This window comes from Carettochelys insculpta, chromosome 9, assembly GCF_033958435.1.
Source record: "Carettochelys insculpta isolate YL-2023 chromosome 9, ASM3395843v1, whole genome shotgun sequence".
Lineage (NCBI taxonomy): Eukaryota > Metazoa > Chordata > Testudines > Carettochelyidae > Carettochelys > Carettochelys insculpta.
Window position 1 is genome coordinate 3,062,731 of NC_134145.1, and position 25,847 is coordinate 3,088,577.

The 25,847-nt window shown below is 49.9% G+C and overlaps 1 protein-coding gene across 2 annotated transcripts in view; it reads left to right on the forward strand.

Annotated features, from left to right (window-relative positions):
* Positions 1 to 25,847, forward strand: part of RNF220 (ring finger protein 220) — a 322,120-nt gene that overhangs the window by 277,729 nt on the left and 18,544 nt on the right. For both annotated transcript variants that reach the window (XM_075002647.1, XM_075002648.1), the window contains 4 exons: positions 3,761 to 3,857; positions 5,384 to 5,470; positions 7,294 to 7,349; positions 10,043 to 10,121. In XM_075002647.1, coding sequence (XP_074858748.1) covers positions 3,761 to 3,857; positions 5,384 to 5,470; positions 7,294 to 7,349; positions 10,043 to 10,121 — 319 coding nt within the window. The remainder of the gene's footprint in view (positions 1 to 3,760; positions 3,858 to 5,383; positions 5,471 to 7,293; positions 7,350 to 10,042; positions 10,122 to 25,847) is intronic.

The following is a 25,847-nucleotide window of genomic DNA, read 5'->3' on the forward strand; positions in this document are numbered from 1 at the left end:
CGTTAGGTGTGTGGTTTGCTTTTATTCCGCAGACAGAACGATACAGTTCCAGGCTCTCTTTTTTTTTTTTTTTTTTTTTTTTGATAATACATAATTTATAGCAGTTCACGTTTTTGTTTCAAAAATCCTGTCCATCTGAGTGTGTCCCTCTAGGCCCTGAATGGGGAGCCCTCTGGGGATCATCGCGGAAAGCATGCCCTCCGGTCTCTCTGCCTCGCACCCCTGCCACACAGCTGCACGTGAAAGCTGTGCCCTTCGTTTGACGCAGATTTCTAGCTAACTCAGATTGTAATGTTGTCTTCACTAATGCAACTTTGTGGCTGGTTGCACCATTCCTCCTCCTCCTCCCCTCCACGCAAGGCCGGCTGGTGCTTCCTGGCCCCTAGCACCTGTCACTGCGTCTGGCCAGCACTGCTCCCGTTAGTACCATTAAACCAAAGCTTTGCAAAATGATTAGTGATTTTGGGTACCCAGATCGATGTGGCTTAAAGGGCCTGACTTGCAGGAAATGCTGAGTACCTGCCCCAAAACTGAGACATCAAAAATCACTAGTCTCTTGGGTGTGGGGTGGACTCAGCTAGCTCAAGAGAGACCACCAAGGGGGTATGATAGAGGGCTATATAATCATGACTGGTGTGGGGAAAGTCCCCTGCTCACCCAATGAAATGACTACGCAGCAGGTTTAAAACAGAAGGAGGTGTTTCTTCATACAACGCATGGTCAACCTGTGGAACTCTTTGCCAGAGGATGTTGTGAAGGCCGAGATTATAACAGGGTTCAAAAAAGCACTAGATTAGTTCATGGAGGATAAGTCCATCAAATGCTATTAGCCAGGCTGGGCAGGGCTGGTGTCCTGACCCTCTGTTTGCCAGAGGCTGGGAATGGGTGACGGGATGGCTCACTTGATGATTCCCTGTTCTGTTCATTTCCTCTGGGGCACCTGACACTGGCCACTGTCAAATGACAGGTTACTGAATTAGCTGGACCTTTGGTTTGACGCAAGATGGCCATTCTGATGCTGTAGTATCAGACAGGTGCTGTTTCTGCTGGTGACCAAAGAAGAGACCTGCTTGCCTGCTATTTTGCACATGGTGTTGAGGCATTAGGAGGCTCTGGTGGGAAGAGGTGAGATTGTACAACACGGAGGATGAGTGGGTTACATGCATCCATGAAATGTCTCAGGAAGGCTTTTTGTCCTCTGGTTTGAATTGTCCAGCTTCCTTCGTTGGCCTGGCAGCACAGATCTTGGGTGTCACAATGAAAGTTCCCAGACCTACCAGCTTCACAGGTGTTGAATATCCTTACTGACTTCCCCAGTTCTCCATCAGCAATTCCCACAACTGAAATTGGGGCCATCAAAAACTGGCCAAAAGGGCATGTGTGCTCTCTGTGCTGTGTTTCAGGGCAGACTGGAAGGGATGATGCCTTCACTGTGAAGATGGTAGAAAACATTTCTGGGTTAGTGTTGTCCAAAGCTGGGCAGAGGTGGGAGCTAGCAAATGAGTGGTTAGTGCCCTCATTAGCCTATAAAAGGACTTCCCGGTGCACAGAGGAGGAGAGTTTGGTGAGGATGGAGTTAGGATTCTGAAGTGAGATGCCCTGTTGTTGGTGAGCTGCACGACCAAGGGCAGGCTGTATGTTCTTTAACTTTGGCCATGATCCACTAGCCTCCTTGGTGCGGATGATTTAGACACAAGATGGATGAAAACATGCTTGTTTCCCCTGGGCTTAGCCTACTGGAAGAAGGACAGGCAGACAGAGGAACCAAAGGAGAAATCCCTTCTACATTCACTCAATTGACCCCTGACACCACCACCACCTCCCTCAGGAGCTTGTTCCTAGTATTCATTATCTGGCTAACATTCAGATCACTTCTGGGACGGGGCAAGTCACTGCTCCAGCTTTGCATGATTTACGTTTCCCACCTCTCTGCAAGAAAAATGAAGACCTGTACGTCCAAAGCTTATGGCCTTTGAGAAGTGATGGGCTACAGTAATGCCAGGTGCAGAAGATGGTGTTACTGGGGGTTTAATGTCAGACTTGTAAATTGCCCACTGTGAGTTCTCAGGCAGCGCTGAAAGAACAGCCAGCTCTTCTGACAGGTCTCTCGTATTACTCTAAATCTTCTCCCAAACCTTGTGATGAACTGGAAGAGTCAAGATTTACTGGCTGAGCTCTTGCTGTGAGAGAAGGCTGCTCAGGGCGTCCCTTGGCTGCCAGCTTACAGCACAGCCCAGCCTGTGCTTGAAACGCTTCCAGCGGACTCAGCTGCAAGGCTGGCCTGTCAGCTTCTGCAGGCTGTGCCACTTACCACAGAGCTGTGCCTTGCTTTCCAAAACAGGAGTTGGGGGCTACAGTTTGGCAGCTATGGTGAAAATTTAAAGCTGGTCTTCCCTTTGGGGGCAGGGTCTGCCTGGGTTAATCTGCAGAGGTGATCCTGAAAAGCGATGGAGTGCTAAAAATGCCACTCTTTAACGGCCCTCATTTCATACAGGGGAAGAGAAACATCAAGTCTTTATAAACAAATTTTATTAGCAGCTTAACTGATAACACGTCCGTTCAGAGAGACTGACAGTGACATACGGCATCCGAGTAGTGTCCTTGGAAAGAGATCTTTATCCTGTCTGGCTCCCACTGGGGATATAGCCAGCTAGAAATACTGCTCCACCATCGTGGGGCTGGGGCTGGGGGGAGATACAGATCCGGTATTGACAGCATAAGCTGGGTTGAGAGCACAGTTACCGGGAGAAGAGTCAGGCCCTTGTGTTGTCAAGAGGGTGACTCAGGAGATAAGGGCACTTCTGTTTTTATGGGGAGCAATCAATAACCCTTCCCAAATGCAATATCCCTAAGTGAAGCTCAGCAGCCTTTCCCTTTGTGGGCCACTTCACACCACACAAGAGGCTTTTGCGCTCAACGCTCAATTAAAACCGACTTACGGAACACACTGAATGAGCCAGAATTAGTGATCTGATGTCAAGATGTTTGACTCTGCTACAGCCCTGCAAAGCAGGGAGGTGGATGTGCTTGTGGTTAATGCATTGGGCTGGGACTTGGACCTCAGGGTTCACTTCCCAGCCCTGCAACAGACTCCAGGTGTGACCCTGGGCAAGTCACTTAATTATCCAGTGCCTCAGTTTTCCCATCTGTCAACAGTAACATTGAATTGTAAACTGTTTGGCTTAGACACTCTTGCTGTGTTTGTACAACATTTAGCTCAACAGAACCCAACCGTGGCTGATAGGCCAATAGAGCAATTAATGGTACTCAAGACACTCTTGCCTATGCTGGCTGTCTCCTAAAGACTAGCAGTTCTAATGGGGCTTTCTCAATACTTTCTACTAAGTATTTTGGGGGGGCCCCCTCACCACCCCCATGTAACCCTCAAGCTCCCCTTTTACCTTTTGTAGCAAGGAAAATTAGTGATCAGGCTGGTGGAAATCTCTCCAGTGCTTTTCGGAATTGACAACTCAGCTGTCTCCTTCCGGGCTGACAGCATAAACCAAGGAGAGTTCCCAGCATTTTCAGGTAATCTGTTCGTCGTGTCCGGTCTTGCTCCTAGAGCGAGCCCACGAGAGAGATCGAGAGGAAATGGTGGAGCCTGGTGCCTGTGATTAACAACTGAGCAGTGGGGGATAGCCCATGCACCCAGCCTCTGTCGTAGGGTTTCTCCCAAGGGATCCCTGTGTGCTCCTGTGTGAGATGCTTTGTGCTGTTGCACTGGTCCCTGATACTAGTCCACCCATTTTCTTCCCTCCAGGCTCTGGGTTCATTATGTGCAGTGGCAAGGAGAATCCGGATAGCGACGCGGATCTCGACGTGGATGGGGACGACACGCTGGAGTACGGGAAGCCACAGTATCGTTTTTGAGAGGTTCTTACTCAGTGGAACCACAGGGGTGTGTCTGGGGCTTCTCACACGCAGAGGCAGCATTGCTGTGTGCCGCGTTGCGTGAGCGGGCGCCGCCCCCGGGGGAAGTGTGAGCAACTCTGCACACTGCAGCTCAGCTGTTCACTTGTCCAGGAGCGGTCCCCACTACTCATCCCTGCGTTAAGTTCCCCTTCATTTCCATCAGAGAGTCTCTCCTGGTCACTGGCTCCCACCGCATGCCCAGCTGGTCACATGCTTGATCCTTTGGGCTGTTTCCCTAATGCCTCTGACGTGGCCCCTCCTTGTCCTTTTCATTTGCCCACCCTTCTTCCCTGCACAGGCCTCCTTCCTCTGCCCCATCTTTTCCTACTTCACCGAGAGCAGCTCATTCTTTATTTCCTTTCCTCACACGCTGAGATTGTCACAAAGTGCACTCTGCTCCCTGAAAGCGGGGGGCCACCAGCACTCGAACCATGGCCCTGCCTCTTCCCCCGAGGTCCCGCCCCTGCACTGCCTCTTCCTGGAGGCCCCAGCTCCTATGCCGCCTTCCCCCCCTGCTAGATCTCACCTCCTGCTCACCTGTAAGGCCAGTAAATAGTAATGGGGTCATTTGGCATCCTTTCTCTGCTCCACTTATTTGGTTAGGGCTGGAGCTCTTCCATCCAGAATATGGGCCAGAGCAACTGGATTGTATCTAGCCATTCTAGTAGGTGTTTAATGCCCGCTAAAATGCCTACCTCTGGCAGAAGAAGCAGCCCTGTAGCACTTTATAGACTAACAAAAATAATTTGTTAGGTGGTGAGCTTTCGTGGGGCAGACCCACTTCTGGTTCCAGTACAGAACTATCTCCATATCTGAAGAAGTGGGTCTGCCCCACAAAAGCTCATCAATGAATACATTATTTTGTTAGTCTTTAAAGTGCTACAGGGCTGCTTGTTTGTTCTGTTAAGATGCACTCTAACACAGCCTCCTCTCTGTCACTATTCCCTCTGGGAGGGGAGGGACCAGCCCTGGGATGGGAATTCCCTGAAGGCAGTGTTTAGACTGATGTTGGGGGGTGGGAGCGACTCATTGTCTCTCTTCTGGGGAGGTAATTAAACCGGCACTAGCCGGTGTGAATCAGCATGGCTCCGATCAAGGCAGTGGCACTGTGCTGACTGACGCCTCTACCGGATGTGGCCCTGAAGCGTCAGCAAGCTAAAATTGGCATTCTAAAAACCAAAGTGTCAGGAGATTGGGAATTTCTCTCCTAAGAGCTCTCCCCATCCGTTGCTAGCAAAGGACTTGCCACAGGGTACAGGGCACTGCCTTCCTGGCTAGGTTTGTGACGGTTGCTGGGTTGTCTTTAAAGTCCAACTTTGGGAAGCAAGCTGGCGAGGTAGGTTGTCCAAATGAACCTGCTCTGTATCCCTTGGAGCCAAAGCTGGCCCAGTGCTATGAAACAGGTGTAACCCACAGCACGCACCCCTCACCCTTCATACGGCTCTGCTGCTCCCTAACTCTCTGCGCTCAGGTACACGGAGGCTGACATCATCCCTTGCACCGGAGAAGAGCCGGGCGAAGCCAAGGAGCGGGAGGCACTCCGTGGTGCTGTCTTAAAGTAAGCAAATGGGCTCTGTCTTTGGTTGCCGGGAGTGAGCCGAGGGGGTAACCCCAGTTCAGCTAAGGCATGTGGGACACAGCAAGGGAGGGGCAAGGCCACCCCAGGAAACAGTCAGACAGGTTGGGCTGAATTCCCCACCTGGGGTGTAGAAAGGGGCAGTAGGGGTACAGTGAGGGATTCATAGACGCCTCTGCTAAGCATGTCCTCCAGCTGCTCTGGCCACACCCAGTCCCCAACAGTGCTGCTGCGCTAAAGAAACGTTGGCCAGCTGCTCAGGTCAGGTGGAGAAGATGCTGGGCCTGCAATCCCTGCCTGAGCAGACCTTTCACAGCCAAGGGCCCTTAGCTCTGCCATTCCCCAGAGCGGACTACAGAAGTGTAATCTGTGTAGCACAGCTGCCACTTGCCTGCTGTAGCATTCTGTGCAGTACGTGTTCAGCTAGCACCACGCAGGCAAGTGAGGTGTAACGTGGGGCCTGTTCACTCACTCCTTTTTGTGGCTGCCTTGCTTGCTCTCAGCTGGGAAGCGCAGGCAGCTGGAGTGCTGTGGGGGCCTGGACACACGGGCTCTGAGAAATGCTTCTGGCAAATAACAAAATGACTGTTAACTGGGAGCTCAGATTGTTTCTGTAGCCCTCTGCCCTGCATGGAAATAGGGCTTCAATTCCCCTCAGTCTCTTGGACTGAGTGACCCAGGAGGTCACGGTTGAAGTAATTGATAAAGCAGTGAGGTGAAGCTTTCTTACTGCTCAGCCTGTCACAAAGAGTACCTTGAGGCCGGGTCCGACTCTGCAGAAACATGGGATTCGCCACATGGGCTCACCCCATTGGGCCGCTCAGCAGTGGCCAATCCCTGTGCTTCAGAGTGAGGGTGAACCATTCCCCCTCCCCAGGTCAGCACATTGTCATATGGGGGTCGGGGGAGTCCCGCGTCAGTACCTGCAGACTGTGGTGTGGGAGTTCTGGCAGGAACCTGGAGCATACGCAGTCGCATTCCTACGTGTGGCACTGTCACTCGGGCACTGTATTGTTTTGTGGTCCTTGGACCCCTGTCCAACTCATTTGCCCCATCAGTGAAATGGGGTGATTATACTTAATATTTGCAGCGGGCGTTTGAAATTCTGGCCAAAGGGTCTAGAGATGTGCAGAATGTAGCTCTCTGCTGCTGCCCTGAAGCAGAGGGGTAATTACCCTTTTAGTGTGACCCTCTCTGCCCGCAGAGCTGAAAATGTCATTTAGGGATCACAGGTACGCAGGCTCCTTAAAAGACTTCTTGTGCTGTTGCCTCCTTTATCTTATTGGCTCGCCAGTGACTGACCGCGACTGCAAGGTCTGTCTGCTTTCGTGCCATGGCTCTCCCATTGTGAAATATTGAAGGCCGTGCCTGTGAGAAGCTGGGGTTATCCTTAAAGAGTCTGTTGCAGCATAGACAGAAGCCTTTAGCCATTAAGTCTTTCGCCTTGGGAATCCTGGGTACAAAACTCTGCCTTAAGTTACCAGGGAAGGAATTTGGATGCACAGCCTTCAGTCAACAACCCATCCACACGTGACTCAGCAGAGACGGCCTGGGCAAGAGCCAGGACTGGAGCAGCAGGGGTTGGGAGCGTTGTTTGAGCTTGTGGGGATCTTGCACCTCCCTGGCCAACACAGAGCCAGATTCTAGAGATGGGCTAGTCTCGCTTGGATGCATGGATGTAAGTGGGGAGGGATGTTTGTGTTCGAGTTGGTGACACCTACAAAAAACAGTGAGACTTATGCCCGTTGTAGTGGCCGGGCTCCCCATGGCCTGCTTTCAGCATTGTCTCTCTTTTCTGCTTTTAGTGGCGGCACACCCAGTACCCGAATAACACCAGAGTTTTCCAAATGGGCCAGCGACGGTGAGTGTTAGACCCATAAATTACGGTTCTGTCCTGAACGGACCGACCTCAGGCAGGGTTGGTGATCTTCCCTTTTTTCACATCGCAGGCTCTTGCCTGATTGGTGGTGGTCGTAACTGCCCGTGAATAGAAGAATGGAGTGATTTTTTCTGTACACATCGCCCTTTGATCCCAAACAGGATCGTTAACCACATGGGCACATGCAGAACACCTTTATTCTGAGCAGGCCCTGTGTGCTATTCCTCACCCCAGACCTCTGAGGGGCTGAACCTGCAGTGGAGACTCGTCCAATGCCTTGGAGGGAGTCAGGCTGAGTCAGGGTTGGATTTTTGGCGCCCTCTGACCATTAGGCAGCACCACGTTCCTGCTGAGCTGAATAATGCCATAAAATAGCAGTCTGAATTCAGGGAGAAGAGGAGCCGGTCACTGCTTGGCTTGGTGAAACAGGGTGCCTGTTGGTAACCCATGGGGTCTCTTCTGGTGGGACCCACGGCTTGTCTCCTGGCACGGCGGGTCAGAGTGGGATCACGTCCCTAGAAAACAGGGAGTTTTAAGGCCAGATGTGAAATAGTGTGGATGCACTGCCCTCAGTGGCAGGAGGGCCTAGTTGTGTGGCATCAGAGGAGCCTGTCCACCTGGCCAGGTCTCCATGCAAGGACTGACATGACAGTGGAGGGTCCCCCTTGTGTTAGTTGTCTCCCAGGCAGAAACCCCCTTGCCCTGCGTTGTCATCCTCCCCAGCCCACATAAGCCGGTTTCACTTCCTAGTGTTGCTGGTGGTGTGACCCAGCGCATGTTTAATGCCGTCCTGTCTTGTCACTGTCCTGTTTTTAAAAGGGCAACAGAGATTAATAATACAACCTCCGAAGTAGGTCTTGTCCTCACTAGGGTCCACATAAGAGATTTGTGCCTAGTATTACGGTACTGTTACCATTGAGTTCTTCAGCTCACATGGCAGAGGCCTGTGCTTCAGCATGGATGGTCAGGGGCTCTGTCCCAGCTGAGGGTATGTGGAGGCTGCTGACAGTAATGTGCAACAAAGAAAATGGTTTACATTTGAGCTACACGGATGACTCATTTGAAAGTGTGTCATTCTTGGGGGGGTGTTTTAAACTTGTCTCTGGTGGTTTTATTTTTAAATGCTGGGAGTCCCTTGGAACGTACCCAACCCTCCAATAGCAAACTAGCAGGGAGTATGAGCAGGCCCATCACGTTCATACGTTCCCCTCTGGAGCCCCAAGTGTGACAGAAGAGGTAGCAGGCAGAGCGATGCTAGATGACTTACCCTCAGTCACCCCGGGAGCCCAGAACTGGAAATAACACACTGGGCACCTGACACCCAGGCCTCTGCTCGTAAGCGTCCACAAGGCTTGGGCAACTGCACAGTAACAAAACAGGGTGGGCTTTGGAATTGGGCAGGGGATGAGAAGCGGGAGGAAATGCCATCGCTCCAGGGGTGTCATCAATATGTGTATTAAATATTCTCTGTCCTTCAGTGGCTGTTCTGTACAGTAATCCCCCAGTATGCGCAATTTTGATTTGCGCTTAACTCGCATTAACACTTCCCCAGTTGGGGAGACACCACACCGCCACATCTGTCTGCTCCCCAGCTGGGGGAAGCCCAGCAGGCAGAAGCTGCACCTGATTCCCAGAGTGGTGGGGAGCTGGGGGACCAGGAGGCAGCCTGGCTCCGGGATTCCCTCCACTGGCAGGAGCCAGGAAACTGACCAGCGCCAGCCAGTGGAGGGAATCCAGTAAACAGGCTGCCGCCTGGTCCCCAGCTCCCCTCCACTCCCTGGAGCCAGGAAACTGACCAGGGTTGGTGCCCTCATCAGTTTCCTGGATCCCCTGCATTACAGGGGAAATTTGACTTATACAGGGGTTGCTGGAACACAGCGCCCCATGTAAGCTGGGGGTCTACTGCATATGGCACAGCACCCACATAGCTTCCTAAGAGAGGGGAGAATAAACTGTGCTGGAGGAAACAGTTGGATGGGAATAGCAGTACATACTGCAGAAGGTGAATTAAGTAACTCAGTTGTCCTTCTCCAGCTGGGGTGGAGAGATCTTGAGGAAGCAACACTACTAGTGCTTGGGATTCTGTGGCTCTTGTCACCCAAACACGTTACAAGTTGCTCTGCGCAGACTCTTTGGCCAAGATTTTCAGCAGTGGCAACTAGTGACTTGGTGTGCAGGACCACACCTGTAGAGAACAGGGAGATGGAGAGCTTGAAGGAGCCAGATTTGCAGAGAGCTGGTGCTCAGCAATTTACAGTCTAGCCCCTTGCAGGTATCTCTGGCCAGGCACCTGAAATCCTTCAGCTGCTGGACAATTTCGGCTTTCTTTTCTTTCCTCTGGTGGGGCAAATTTCCTGCAATCCTGCTTGCTGGAAACCCGCCCTGTGTGGCTGCTGTAAGCGAACCTTTTCTAAAATAAATCAGAACCAATCAGCAAATACCACTGAGGCATCAGTCGGAAGCAAAGTATGATGGAGTTCAGATCTTAGCAACGCTCTCTCCTGGGCACAGGCTTTCCAGACAGCCAGGAGCAAAGAGGGTGGGAATCCTCACTCTCTTTGGGAACTGACATTAAAGTAGCTCCTGGAGCCCTTTTCCTATGCCCGTAACACATTTAGACTCTTCCATCTGTTGTCTGTTCCTTTTACTAAGTGCCCCGTACCTTCCCTCCACAGAAATGCCCTCAACGAGTAATGGGGAGAGCAGTAAACAGGAGGCTCTGCAAAAGACCTGTAAGAACAGCGACATTGAAAAGTGAGTATGAAGCACACAGCCCTGCCCGCTCTGGGGAAGGAGAAGCAACTGACCTCAGCTGTCTGAGCACCAGGGTCATTCGAAGAGGTGCACACGGGCGTATTCCGGCACCCTGGACCACTGGAGCAGTTATCCCTGAAATAAGCAACTTCACTCCCAAACGTAGCATTGCATTTTCTCCTCTCAGCTCCCGCCCTGTGACGTGTGGTCCCTCCACCGTGCAGTGAGACCTTCTGCTTTTCATGTCTGCAGCAGTTCCTCTGCCACAAAGACATATCCCACCTCTGTGTCTTGGCACTCACTGCAGTGATCTCCAAAAGGCATGTGACGTGGAGGCAGGATGGCTGCATGCTTTATCTGCAAGCTCCTTATGTTCTTTAGGATCCCTCTCTGAAAGGAAGCCCCCTGGCTCACTTTTCTTCCCCTGCCTTGGTGCGTATTTATTCCACCCTCCTTCTCTGCGTGGGACACTGTCAGCAGCCCCAAAGGCCAGTCAACACTGGTCCATGTATGAGCCAGATTGAGCCACTCGTATGAGACACCCTGAGCCTCCATCTCCCAGGGTCCGAGCACGTTGCATCTGCGGCCCTTCGAGGCCTGATTCAGGTGCCTGGGACCCAGAGTTTAAGTTGTGCAATAGCCCATCGTGCTGCTGATCTTCTTCTTCCAGCTGCACGGATAAAGCCGTGTCATGCCATTGGCACTGTTTCAGATCTCTCTTCAGGGGTTGCCCCCTTCCTGCCACAGGGTGGCTTGCTCCCACCCCACCCCCCCAGCCTCATGGGGAAACCCTGTCTGATTGGACACCTGGCGGCGAGATGCAGCTGGAAATCCCAGCCCAGCACTCTCTGGATCCCTCCATTGCTGCTCTGGATCATTTTAATTCCTTTTCTACAGAGAGGGTTGATTATTGCCTAAGATCAAAATGTCGTACTCTGGTTGGGCAAGGGATAAAAGGGCTCTGAAGCAGCCAGAGCAGGGAGCCAGCCGTGGCTTTTAAGGTGACCTCAAATCCACATTTTCATGTGTGATACACTGATGATTTGGAATGGGGGAGAATCTCTTTGCTTGAAGATTCAGTTCCTCCTCCTCCTCCTCAACCTGCCCAGATCTGGCATCAGGGTTCTGGGACCCCTGCAGACAGGAGACTTCTCATAGCTAAAGCAGCTTTAGGGCACATGGTTAGATGTTAGCTGAGCTAATTCCCTGCTGCCCTGTTCTCTTGTCTTGGGCCCTTTTTTTTCCTGTTTTAAAGCCTCTCTCCCCAGGTGTCCCAGACATGGGCTGTCTGCCCTGCTCAGACTCTACTTGTATCTGATGTTTTCACACTGAACAATCAGTGAGCTAAAGCCAAGACCACAGAATTTTGGGATTCCAGAACACAGCTCCGTAGGAGACCTGTCCTTCAAACAAGCTAGCCCTGTGTTTTGCTTTAGTGGTGTTAAATCCGTTAGCAGTAATCCATTCACCTCTGTCTTAGCCCTCCTTTGGTTTGTTCTTCACCCTTCCATAGGGCCTTCCAAGTTATCCTGAGAGCCAGTGACTCTCTACTCTCTCAAGCCCACTCATGCTGCAGAGCTGAAAGGATCTGACTGTTTGCTGAACAGTTGAGCCCAAGGGATGAATTGACGTTACCTCCTTGATCAGGTTACTGAAGCTTGGTCTAGTGTCTTTTGAAAGACACCTCCAAGTGCTTTCTAGACAGTGCATAGAACAAGGACATTGTGAAATATGGATGTTTGTCCTAGTCCTTCTGGAGCTGCTGGAAGGCTAGCAAAACTCATGAGAAATTACTGGTAAACTCTGACTGGCTTATGGACTCTTCCCTTGAAATCGCTCATTTAAAGGAATGAGACAAGCTGAGACATTTATTTAAAGGCCTTTTTTTCCATCAGAATCAGAAAGTAAGATGGTGTTGGGAGATGGATTTCTGCTTTTCCCTTTTTTCCCCTCCCAGATCGAGGTGTGACAGATAGTTCCTGTCTTGCTGGTTAAGGAGCCTCGATGCTCTGCATGTTTGTCTGTGTAGGGGGGGTTGTGTTAAATTAATTGATAACAGCGATCAGACCTAGAATCCTGCAGAAAGTGGGGGAGGGGTGTTTCATACTGTCTGGCTGCTTCCCAGTCTGCTGAGGAGCCATGATATATGGTGACCCAGTCCAACAGGCTAAATTGATTCATCTCCGGTTCCCGTTTCTTAATCTGGAACTAAATTGGTTTCATTTTTCTTGTTTTGGATGGCGCTTGCAGCAAGTTTTAGGCTGAAGCACTTTGCTCCGTTGTTCATAACTTTAATTTTTGCTTTTAAATCTGCATGTTATTGATTGGTGTGTTAAGCTCCATGTAGCATCTGATTAGCATTTTAAAAAGTTTAGAAGCACACGGTTTATCACCTGTGTCAGCTGGTTCTCCATTTAGAACAATGGGTAATAGAGTTAGTAGTGATTCCAGTTATTGATCCCACTGTTATAAGAATGACATTCCTTCCCCCCTTTCCAAAAATAAGTCTAGGCATGGAGAGAATTTTTTAATTAGCTAATACAGTACCGTAAACTGTCCTTGTTTTGGCACACTGCTAATATACTTTGGTTGAAAGTTAATGGAATCCGCACTTCAGGCTTCCTTAGAAGAGTCTCTTGCAAGCAAATTGACAAGCCTAGCGATACAAGGAGAGCGCACGCTCACCTCCATATACCACGAGAGGTCCCCATTGGCTCAAGCTGGTGTCCCACAGCAGCGACCTAGCCCCGTGCATCATCTTTTGAACCTCTGACAGTAGTCAGTGCTTGACCAGGTGGAGCTAGGGTTGGTCCAGGCACACATCCCCTTACGCTCAAGACTCTGAGATTGTGTGGGACTGTCCAGTCTTCATTCCATTCAATTTCTGAAGCTGCGCTCTGTAGTTTTAAGGTAAATGGGGATTGCATAGGTCGGGGAGTGGGGGGTTTGCTGGTTTAAGTCCTCCGCTAATGACCAGATCTCAGGATGTGACACACACCTCTGGCTGGGTTGGAGGCATGGCTTTGCATGGGCTGTGAAGAGACTAACGGAGCTTTGTAACCGTTCAGACACGTGCCCTGTCTCCTCCCCTAGGCATAGCATTCTGCTTGGACTTGTGTAGTTGTGTGTCAGGACTAGCTATGAGCTGCAGAAGCTATGACCCCTTTTCTCCCTCCCTCTCCCTCCTAAGACGTTACCCAAGTAACCTGGCGCCATTTTGAAATCAAGGCTCCCAGGGGTTAAAAGCCAGCATCTTAATTCAGAGTGCCAATGTTCAATTTTGCTTTCTGCCACCAAACTAGATTGCAGGCCAGCGAAAGAGTCTGGGTTAGTGGCCCACTGGGTCACCTCCCATTTGTTTTCCTCAATTTTGTGTTGTCATAAATTCATTCCAGTCCGTTGTGGTTGATCAGTTTATCTCTGTCGGGGCAGGGAGCGCTGCTAGCATGATATATGACATGAAACATTGTAGCCAGCCTCTCCATGAATCACTCCAGCTGTTTGGTGTCAGCATGAAAGCAAACAGGCCCCGGCTGCCGAGTGTTGACTGCGATGAGCTCAGTATGGGAAGAGACATGACGTATGAATGTTTATTTAATAATTCTCTAATATTTCCAGCAGAGTGTGGCTGTGCCTTCTGCGGGGGGAGGAGGTTGAAGGGGGAAACTCTAATCTGTTGGGGTGGGTCATAAATCAGGCAGACAACATCATTAATCAGGGATGGAACCAAACTGGAAGGAGGTGGGACTGTCGCTGCCATCCGTGGTGGGAAGGGGCAGTGCTCTTTTTTTCATAAAGCACATCTTGTTTCGGATTCCAGTTAGCGTTGCTCACGTAATAGCAAACCGGAGCCGCACACGGCTGAAGCAGGTGCGTTGCCTTTGCTAGAAACCTTGCGATTTAAGCCCACCAAGCATTAAATCCCTTTATAATTATCTCCTTTCTGTAACACTTGATGCTCATCGTGCTTCATTGGCTGAGATGCTTGTGGGGTTAAGGAGCGGGTCTTAGAGAAGAAAAGCTGTCGCATTTGTTTCATTTTCATTTCTTGCGCACGCACCTTTCTGAAGCAGCTTTCTGAAAACACCAATGCCGGGGAAGCTCAGCAAGCCTGGCCGAGCTAATGGAATCGGTTAATAGTGAAGCAGATGAAGCTGCTGTGTTGGCTTGGTGTGGACTGACTTGTCTGATCCCTGAGAGCAGCGTGTGAAACAGCAACATCACTCTGCGGGGGACTTCTCCTCTTCTACTCGGCCATGGGGCTGGGGGTGGGAATAGGGTGGGTGTGCAGATGGAGGATTATCACTGGCCTAAAAAGAAAGGTCTAGGCTACAGTCAGCGTGTTGGAGGGGACTGGCGAGAAGAGGCCTTGAATTCACACTTCAGGATGATCTCTCCCAGCCCCTCCTCCAGAGGTGTCAAACCATTAGTGGGTTTTGGATGCCAATGCAAAAAAAGCAGTTAAGAGTAAAACTTGCATGGAGGGGATTCTGTAAGTGCACATGGCACTCTCCAAACCAGAGACCCTGTGGTCCCTGCCTGGACAAATGCATGGTGGGAGGTCCTGATCCCGCAGTTGGTTCCATAGAGATTTGCTTGCACTGAGCCAAAAGCAGGATTGAAACCCAAGCTAAGGCAAGAAGAGAAGCAGGGAGCAGTGTGGGGCAGGGTTGGGGCTGAACATGCAGTCACGAGGCAGAGCACCGCCTGCGTCTTGGCTTCAGCGTGTATGTTTTTAAGGGTTGCAGCTCACCCTTACAGTGCTATCACTAGTACGTAATAAGGGCACAGCATCTGTGCTGTCATGTCACGTTGCTCTTCACAAAGGCAGGTGTGTAGGTTTCAGTGTTCGTGTCGGGTTGTTGATCTGTGCTCATGTATCCATGGGGCTGAAGTTCACAATGATTTTGCCCGGGTGGACAGAGCCAGGCTGAGTGTCTTCAAGTTATGAAGCGAAATTCCTTGTAGAGGTAATAGTTTAAAACAATAATATCACCGTGCCAACCTAGCTGTATCTAAATCCTAGTTAGTCTTAGTTAGCATTGCCTCTGCGGCCTGGCAGGGTATAAAACTCCACAGGGCAAACCAAGCAAGGCAACTCAGAGCTTTCAGTGAGCCTGCTGTCTGCCTTTACTTAAATGGACCCGGGAGCACAGGGGACCTGCTTCCATGTGTTCTGCAGCTGTCCATGGTGGAGGAATTGTGTAATGCTTTAGGTCCTAAAGGCCTGGGGCTGGAAGTGCAGGTCCGGAGCTGCAGTCTGTACCGAGTCCAGCGCCTGGCTCTCTGGGACGCTTACAGCCCTGCCGCAGCTCCTCAAGGAAGGATGTTTTGTGTCAGAGGTGCAGTTCAGGCATCTTTGCCCTTCAAGTCTCTCTCCCCCTGTTTTTTTTTTTAAAGTTTCAGAAATGCTGTTAACTTTAATTTGCGGAGTTGCTTTTCGAGAGTGAAAAATCGATGGGGGGCTATCACAGTGTGAAATTTGACTGTCACTGGTGAGCTATAGAGTTAGCAAGATGTCGGAGAAGGTAAAAAATAAATTGTGGCCCGGAAAGTGCTCAGCTGTGCTATTTCAAAAGGGATATGAGGCTGATGGGCCGTTAGAGGGTATTTCAGTTAGATGGATGATGATTCCCTGTGAAATACTGGGGTTATTCCATAGGTAAAAGAAACTTTAGCTTATAAAACAAACAGCTTCCTTCTTGCAGTTTAATTCTGCCCTTGGATGCATGAGCAGCTTGTCAGAGAGAAGTCCCCCAGTCCCTAAAATCAACCTTTTCCATTTTGTGATGCCTCTGACGAGAGCTTCAAGACCCTATTTCATTTGTTTTGTATTTCAGGGATATGCTTGATTGTTTTCTTCTCGATTGTAAGCTCAGTAGGGCAGAACCCCCTTCTTCATGAGGGCTGGAAGGAACCTCATACACTGGGGCACCTGCTGTAATCCATGTAATGATTAATTCTAGGCCAATTTGGAGTCTGATCAAAATACTCCCATATTCAGGAGGGTGGAGGCCTCAGTAGAGTTTGACCAAGTTTTGGGGCATCTCCTGCGTTGGCAGACCTGGGCATGCTTCCCTGTTACGTACCCATGTTTTATGTGGCCACAATAAAAATAGAGCTTTAGTTTTATGTGTACTAACTGCAGAAAATAAGGGCCTTGGACATGTAGATTTCTGGCCCTCTACACTGTTTAATGGCTACCATGGTAGCTAGCATTCAGAGGTCATAGGCAGTGTTCCCTCCAATTTTTTCCCCATCCATGAGTGGAATGAATTTTGTTATGTGCACTGAGGCATGTTTGAATGTGCACCACAAATAGAAACCCCCTGCTGCCAGCTGTGGTCGCTCGGCTAAACAGCTGGGTGGCATCTGAAACTCTCCTGGGTGGCCACCCAAGTGCTCAGCTTACAGGGAGCGCTGTTCATAGTAAGACTTCATTGTGTTAGGCAGAGTACAGGCTGTGGCGTTCCTCTGCGGGTAGCCGATAATTGCTTCTCATCCTGGTCTCTTTCTGATATCTTTTTGCCTAGTACTTGGTTAAAATGCAGTAGAAGGAAACAGTGTAAACACAGTAGGCCCCTTTGGGAGTGTACACTGCTGCCTTTTCACAGCAAGGGAGCTGGTTAGCTAGCTTAAATGACACCAATTCTAGTCCATTCCTTTAGCGCACAAGGAGACAGTCAGTAAGTTTCCTTAAGTGTAAAAGTCCTGGGGCAAGCAGTGTGATGCCAGGAAGCTACCTTGGAGAGGCAGGAGTACGGGGGAGATAGTATTGTAACACCCTGGGACCTCCCAATCAATTGTCATCAAGGGGAAGTTCTGCAAAATGTACCAAATAGAGGCTAAGCCCCGAGAGAGCTCTTTGAATTTGTGGTGCTATTGTAGAAGCTGAAAAAATATTCTTGTTTACTTCAGTTGTTGGATTCCATCCCCAGAGTCCCAAAGAATTTCACTGTGCATAAGAACAGTCACACTGGTGGGAGCAAAGGTGCATCTAACCCAGTATCCTGTGTTCCAACCATGGCCAATGCAGGTTCCCTGGAGGGAATGAACAGAGCAAGTGATCAAATGATCCAGCCTTTAGGGCCTATCCTCTGTGAACGTATTTGGTGCTTTTTTGAACCCTGTTACGGGCTTGGCTTTCGCACCATCCTGTGGCACAGAGTTCCCCAGGCTGTCTGTGCATCAAGGGAAGAAACACTTCCTGTGCAGACAGTGATCATGAGACTGTCAAATGTCTGATGTTCTGCAGCATCTCTCTTTGCCCTTTGCCCCTCTCATGTTTCATGTAAATGAGGCAAACAGTAGCCACAAGGCTATGTCCAGTCTCTGTATACAGCCACCTTTGTTCTGTAATGTAGAGGTGCAGCCTGTTTAGATGACAGATCTCTGCACAGAGTTTCCAGTTGTAAGCCAAACAGGTCCATCCTTAGGGCATGTCTAGACTGGAGCTGCTAGTGCAGTTTCCAGCTCTGGTAGCCCCATCATGACGCTCACCTTCACGGTGTGTTACAGGGCTGGGGGGCAGCCCTGTCCTGAGTGGAGCGAGCACCCCTCTGCCTTGGGACTGGGTGAGCCATGTCTTACATCTGTGCTCCCCCTTAGTCACAGGACAGTAAGACCCAATGGCTGGAGTTGGGTAATCCACCCTTCTTTGCTCGTCAGTGTATGGCCCACTCGCCGGAGTCAGGTACAAAGGGATGGGGGTTATACCCTTAGTAAGTGGGTCCAGGCTCTCCCTCTCCTCCAGACCGCAGCCATGGGCCCTGTTAATGGCCATAATCCAGGCCAGAGTCAGCAGGGATAGGCTCTGTCTGAAACTCCCTGACTAAAGGCTTCCGCTCACTCACCAGTTCACCACTGGGTCCCCCAAGCTGCTGCTTGCTGTCGCCCTGGCTGCTGTGGCCTGGGCGTTCCTGTTACCTTTGGGTTCCCTGGTCTGCTCCTCCTCTGGCATGTCCAGGCCTTGTGAGGTCTCTGTGAGTGCCTTGGCATCTGCCTCTGCTGCAGCCTCTCCCACTCCCCAGCTCCCAGGCTTCTGCAAAGCCTTTGCTGGAGCTAGAGGCACACATCCTTCCTCCTGGCAGCCTGCCCCGACTAAGCTGAGCTGTGCCTTTTTATACTGCCACGCCTGGAGCATGCCCAGCTGGGTAAAGGAGGTGTGGCTTGCTCCGCTCATTGCAGGGTTAACTCCTTCCTGTCCTCTGTGGAGCGAGCATGCCAGTTACACAGTGCAACTGCTATTTTTAGCTCTTGTAGCTCAAAAAGAGCTAGCACATTTGTCTACCCAGGCCGGCATTTACTCCTCCAGCTCCACTGTTAGCCGTACCCTGAGAACAAGATGGCCTGCTGTCTGCTCAGCTAGTTGTCTCTGTGTGCCGTGACTCCGCGTTAATGAGGAGGGCTGCAGTTTCCAGCTCCACAGGCTGCCCTCAGGGCTTCCCCTGTGTTGTGACAGAGAGCACGATGCCCAAGCATGAACCCTGCTAGAAATACACTTTCAGCAACACCAGTGCAGCAGGTGCATTTGAAAGGTGATCAGACGTATTAAAGTGTCAGATACAATCGCAGAGGGGTAGCAGTATCAGTCTGTAGCTTCACAAAAAACAAGCGGTCCTGTAGCACCTTAATAAATAAAATTGTTGGTCTTTTAAGGTGCATGAAATGGGTCTTGCCCACAAAAGCTGATTACCTAATAAATAAAATTGCGAGTCTCTAAGGGGCTATAGGACTGTTTGGTTTTTACATAAAATTTGGACATTTTGCCTAGAAAATTATTTCCCAAAATAGCCAGTGCTGCTTTGATGGAAAATCTTGCTGGATCAAAACAGTTTTTTGGGCTCAAGCCTTTCTTTGAGAGCCACACTTCGTCAGTAAAGCAATGCAACCGCTTTGCTTTTGTGTTTGGAGCAGGGGACAGGGTCTGTAAATCTGAGCAAGGGTGACCCATTGAATCTCTCTCCCAGATTTCCTGTAGAGCCATAATTGCTCAAATGATGCACTTAGAAGCTGGCCCAGGCTTAGCGCTTCTCTAACCTCCTGTTTAAATCATTCTCAGTGGCCGGAGGATACAGTGTAGCCCTACAGATGCCTTTCAGCATGCTGACTTTGGAGGCTACTTACGGTCTGAATGTTCAACAGTGCCATCTGGTTCCATTTTGATCAGACCTAGGCATGTGTACTGATGAAATGCAGGCCAAGAAACCCTGGAGCCAGTGCCCAAATTTACTCTCTGCTTTTGTAAAGACGTTGTTGGGCTCTGTGTGCGGGGGAAGTGTGAAAGCATAATTAATTCTTCTGTCGTTTAATTGTTTGGGGAATCCAGGCCCGAGTCCCAGCTAAATGTGGCTTAGAATGCCTTCCTGGGATGGTAAGCCCCCCTCAGTGCTATTGCAATGGTGCATGCAAGTGTAAGAGAAATAATTCCTCTACGGGGAGAAAAAGAGACCATGTTTTTGGTTTGCATCAAGATTAAATTAGTCAGGAGTGAGCTCCAAGCTTGGCAAGCAGCTGCTGGTATTAACAAGTTGTGCAAGCAAGTATAAAATCGAGGCGCTCGTGACTCATAGCGCCTCGGCCGCACACGTGCGTGCCCTTGCATGCACCCCACTCCCAATCCAGAACTTAGAACACGGAAATTAGAAGGTGGAACATTGTATTATTCATAACTTGGCAAACAGGAGCCAGGGCCCTTTGCCAAAATCAACTATCCTCTATAATTACAGGTGAAGCAGCATTCTTTAATATCTTACGATACAAAAACATGCATTAATCAAGCCAAGAGTGCTTTTTTTTTTTCTTTTTCTCCTAGAGGACAATAAATTAGCATCCATGCCAATACGTGTGACAGACCTTTACGGGATTATAAATCAGCCTTTTGAAGGGAGGCTAGTTTATAAACAAACCCAATAAATGAGATTTTTCCTTTGGTAATGGGGAAGCTAGCTTCTAAAATATTGACGTCTTGCCAGACAAGTCCTTTGCACTCTGGCATTCTGAGAGACAGTGGGCTGGATCCTGAGGTGGTGTAAGTCAATGATGCTTCCTTAATTTCTTCGTTGCTATGCATGTTTATGCTCATGAAGGATTTGGCCCCTTCCGTCTCGGCAGCTCATACAGTGCAATCAAATCCGAGCATATCTGCCAAGCTAGTAGCCCGCACCTTCTGGGGTGGCATGTAATCAGTCTGCCACAGATGTCTGACACGAGTCCCTGCAAGGTCCTGAGGCTTTTGAACTCTGATTGTATCAGGTTTGCCCCTTTTATATTCCTTGGGCTACAGAAAGTATGAATTTAGCAGGTTGCTGCTTTCCCTTTATGGCCAGTCTTGCAGTCCAGTCCCCAGGAGTGCCCACGTTGCACGCCAGAGACCTCAGCCGGACTCCACCTGGGTCAGCCCAGATGTTTCAGCTTACAGGATCAGGGCTTCTGCACTGTCACCAGTAGAGGTGAGAGCGGGTGAGAGGCTAACCTGTCATGGGAAATATTTTTAACCTTTTGGTTGCCAAGAACTGAGCTCTGCGGCTACCAAGAGGGAAGAAGAAAGGTCACAGCCAAGTGATTGTGGATTTGCATTGTTTTTTTGGTTCCATCGTAATCATATTGAATCAAATCCATTCCCTTCCCGCCAAATGATTACAGTGCAAACTTGTGACCTGACCCCTAGCAAGAGAAGATAGGAGAAGAGCACTCTATCAGCTTCTTGAAGAGAAGGGTGAATAGTCTTTATTTAAACAAGCATTATCCCTGAGTTTGTTTGAAGTAGGGGTAAATCCTCCCACCTGCCCTCAGTGTTTCCAGGCATATGAAAACAAAAATAAGTGGGGAGGGGAGGGAAGGTCAGAATATCAAGTGTCAAAAATAGCTCATGAAATTTTATTGATGCATTTACTCAGTGCTAAATGTTTTTTACAAGGTGCATACAAACCGGAGCTGTAAAAGTTTATGGAATGTTATGTACAGTGTGACCATTTATGAAGAAGAGAAAATTTATAGCCAGATGAAGTAAACAAACCAGAGGGGAGTTTTATGAGGAACACCTGATGACAGAGCTCCTTGCATGAAATCCCGAGGAGAGTGGGGTCCTCTTTCGGAGCCTGCCATGCTGAAGGCTTCCCCATCTCTTGTGGTGTGCATCACACCCTGATTTCTCAGCACACAGGGAGCTGATTGCAATGGCATTCTCCTCTGTCTGTTGCATGTAACTGTCCTGTACAGTGAATCCCAACTGAACTGCTGCAGAAGACCTGCAGGGAGGAAGGCTTTTCCCTCATACACGGCGGGGACTTCTGAGCCTGTCTTGGTCTGCCACAGTTCCCGAAGGGCAGCCTGTAGTAACCTATGGCAAAAGGTTAACAGAAGTCAGTCATGCTGACATCAGCATTTTTTTCTTTTGGTCAAATATTTTGTTGAGAAAGCACAGTCCTCAGTATATTGAGGGATTGCAGGGCTGCAGAGTCAGAGATCATTTAATTAACAGAATTGCTTATGATTGCCCACTGGGAAGTCAGGTGGGACTTGCTCAGTTTAATTTGAGGAAACAAAGATTGCACGCATGCCGAGGTTTGACAAATGACCAGGGGGTGGGGAAAGGGGCTCTCCTAGCCCATGATAGCTGAGTAATGATGCTACCTGACTTGCACACAGCTCACTTGCTCTTGGATAGTGCATCTATTCCCTTCTATTCAGGATCTGGCAGAGCAGGTGTTCAGTTCAGGTCTGCTAAATAGCGGCTGGGTGGCGGGGGGGTAGAAGCGTGTCTCTTTTCCAGTGTAGAAAGAAAACTGCTCCAGAAGAATACTGCTGGTGCTATTTTTCGTTACTCTACCAAACATGGTATCTCCAGTTCCACAGACCTGCTTCCTGTCTTGGGACAAACACAGCTGCTGCTTCTATTCGTGGCTGCGCTGCTGGTTGGTTGGTCGGTCATGAAATCCAGTGAGCAGCAGTGAATGGCATTGGTCAATATTTCATCTTCAAGAAAGCTTAAGGTGTCTGTCCTCTATTCCAGGTTACAGCGCTGTGGTTCTCCAGCCAGGGGCTGTTGGTGCATGCCTGTAACCGTTCTGAGCATAGGACCCGCCATCCTGAAACTGAGTGAGCCCACTTCCTGGGCTCTGTTAGATACAGGAAGCAAGAGACAAGCAGCATGCACGTGTAGTGAGGAGGTGGCGCAAGGCTAGTGCCAGAGGCTGGAGAAGACAGCGTGGCCTCGCAGCTGCAGTGCCAGGAGCACCTCCTGGAGCTCTAAGTAGTTTCCAAGAGGTGAGGACAGGGTTGTCCACACGTGTGGAGTGGCAGCAGTGGCATACAGAAGGGTCAGAGGACTCCCTCAGTGCAGTACACTAAGTCAGCAACAGAGCTGTGCCTAGAACCCGGGAGTCCTGGCTCCCCATCCTGTGCCCTGGCTGCTAGTTCATTCTGCTTCCTGTGAGCAGTGGGTGTACTGTGGGATGAAAACGAGCTGTATAACCCTGACTGCATACCCTGGCCTTATGTGCACCTAAAGCGCTGCACAAGCCAGCCCAGCCTTTTCCAGACAAACTGGGGTAGAAGGAGTCCAGTGGAGTTCCCAGCTTGTCTGTTGCAGGAGGAATTGCTGTGGTGCTTCATTTTCAGATACAAGCAACAGGCTGAGGGTGAAGCACGTCAGTGAACAGCTAGCGTTCCAGTCGCATGGCCACGCTGGGGTCAGACATGGGGAAGGGAGTCCTCTTTACTCCCTCCTTAGCCAAAGCTTCACTCTCCTTTATGTCCTAGGGGTCTTCTCGTTTCCTTTGACTGCGCTTCCTCCATCCCTTTGGAAGCAGCAGTGTGATTAGCTCTCATTTTGGTTGGACCCGGAACCTCGTGTCCTTCGTTTCTGCTGCACCAGGAGGCTTCTGGAAATTGCAACCGCAAGATCTGCACTTCCAGCAAAAACCTCTCTCAGATGCTGAGATGGGGGCAGGATCTTCACCACTACTAGATGCTTAGGGTTTGCTCTGAGGTGGGACTTGGTGAGGATGTTAGAGGATCTAGTGGCTGAGCTCTGATCAGAGCTAAGAGAGGTTGCACTTGTTCAGACTCCCTGCCTACCAAATGCACCCCAGCTCTGTTAATAAATGTATATTTAACAATGTCTGGAGCGTATGAAGTGATAATAACTAAATCGATAGCTCCCACATTGATTGTCCAGGATCCCTACAGCGTGACGCACACAGCAGCACGGTAATTTTCCAGCTAACTAGCGCCCTGATCTACAGCCCTCCTATTGATTGGCCATTGTATCAGGCAGGCTCTAAGCATTATTGCTTATACCTCTATTCAGCCTCCTTTTCTGATTTCATTCATTTATTGCTGGACAGCTGCAATTATCTCGGTGACTTTACAAAATAGCTGACAGGATCAGCCCTCTAGACTTCTGCATAAAAACCATTTGCTATCCCCTCTAGTTGTTGCACTGGTAAATTTCCTTTCAGATCCCTATTCTGGTTGGGCTGGGTTAGAGACAGGAATGCTTTTTGTTTTAATGTGAGCATTGAACAGTTAAGTCAGCGCCAGGGTCCCCTCTACGTTTTTCCATCCATGGGTGGAACACATTTTGTTATGTGCACCAAGGTGTGTGGAGATGTGCACCGCCAACAGAAACATGTTCATCTGACGGTGGGTGGCTCGGAGCACTCGGCCCATCAGCTGGGGTGGCACCCGAATGTCTCCTGGCCGGCCACCCCAGCGCTCAGCTTACAAGGAACACTGGTCAGCTCTGAAGTTTTCCTTGTCACCCATCTTTGCTTGGTTACCTGGAGAGACTCCTGTTTCTGGTAGGGCTCAAAAGCCATCAGAAATCACCTTGTGCCATTCATGTGGGAGAGGAGAGAATTACTGTCCAACGCCATCTCTCTGTATCCTTCAGCATTCCAGTGCAGCAGCACCCAGCCTAGGGGGACAAGGGAGAAGGCTCTTGGCAGCCTTAAAATTGGTGACTTGTCCTACATTACAGGCTAGCATTGGAGCTTTGAGAGCTCTGCACCGGTTGTGTCCAAAGCTCTGTACTGATTGTTCCTAACCCTGTGTGCTGAGGTTCCCCCACCATCTGCACCTTCTTCAGCTTTGGCTTGGCTCAGGAAAGTGATTCTAAAGAGCCTTTTCTGCCCAGATCCATTTCCACTGTAATCCAGAGCCACCTGTTTTACTGCCAGCCCTGGAGGTTTTCATCATCTCAATTCTGCCCAGCCAAGATGGCAGTGGGAGAAATTAACCAGGTTCCATTCTGCTTGTGAAGAGGCACCAGAATGGCCTTGGAAGTTCTGTTTCCAGAGCCTTGACTTGAGGTGGTAATTGCTAATGCACCAAGCAGCAAATGTGTGGATGTGCTGTTCAAAGGCTGGTTATTATCCCTGTCATAAGGGTACACTGGCCCCTGCTTCAAACCACTTGTGTCCCCCTATTCGCTCCCTATTTGCTAAGAAAAACAAGTTCTTTAGGGCAGTGTCTGGCTTCTCATATGGCCGTTACTGGGGGACATAGAATAAATTCTGTGTTCTGCTATTGTGGGTTTTTCTTGCCACGTTCTGACTTGGAAGCTGTGTAGATATGATCAGATTTTAACTTGGAATGAAATGTGAACGGTGCTGCAGCTCCACAGCAGTGGAGTCCTTTCTAGCCACAGACAGACTGCAGCATTCTGAGAAAGGTTTCAAAGGAAAGTCCAAGGAGGTGTACTTCTGTCTACGCAGTGGTAAGGCCACTGTTCCTCCTCTTCCTGTGGAATCAGGCGCCTTTCTGCGTAGCTCTCATCTCACCTTCCATTTCCTCAGTGTTGCTGTTGCCATCTGCCTGACTCTGTCAGCCTGACAGAACCATGAAAATGTACTTTCCTGTCCTTATGACCATGCCCGTGTGACTGTATAATGCTGCCTGTCAAAAATGACCCCAGGCAAATGGGCAAGATGGGCTTGCAAAGCTGCGTTTCTGTGCAGCTCCCTGATATAGTTGTAGCTTTGGCTGTCTGTTTCAGTCCCGCTCCCTTTCAGTGCCAGTGCTCTGCAAAGGGGGACTTAATTTAGCAGAAAACCGCTGCAATGTCATTTGTCCTGGTGCGGCAGGTGGCATTCATGTCCCGAGGGCTGGTATCCCAGGAGAGGCAGTGCTCCTGGCTTGAGGGTTATACGCTGCACAGCCAGAAGAGACCATCATGATCTAGACTGGTATCCCGCTTAACCCAGGCTGTAGTACTTCCCCACCTACCTCCCAGAGCAGAGTGTTTAGAAAATGTCCATCTGTGATTTAAACATTGACCGAGGTGGAGGCTCTGCCTTGATTCTTGGTCCATTATTCCACTGATTAGTTACCGTAAAAATATATTCCTTATTTCTGCTCTGAATTCGTCCTGCTTCAGTATGCAGCCAGGCCTGACAAAGGGGGCAGTTGCCCCTGGGCCCAGCATTTCAAAGGGGCCCAGAGTTCCCAAAGTAACAGCACCAGTGGCCAATGCTCCAGGCCCCTTTGAAATGCCACAGAGCTCTGTGCATGAGCACGGAGCGGGGGTGCAGACTGTCCTAAGCCCTGGCCCTGTTGTCCTTGGCCATGCCCCAACTGGGGTGGGGACCTGAGCACCCTCCCACCTTGCCCCTGGGCCTGGGGTGACTGTCAGCACTGCTGCTTGCAGCCATTGCGTCGAATTATGCCTTCTGCTCGGTAGAAGAGCCAATAATCGAATACGTTCCTAGTATACGGGTACTT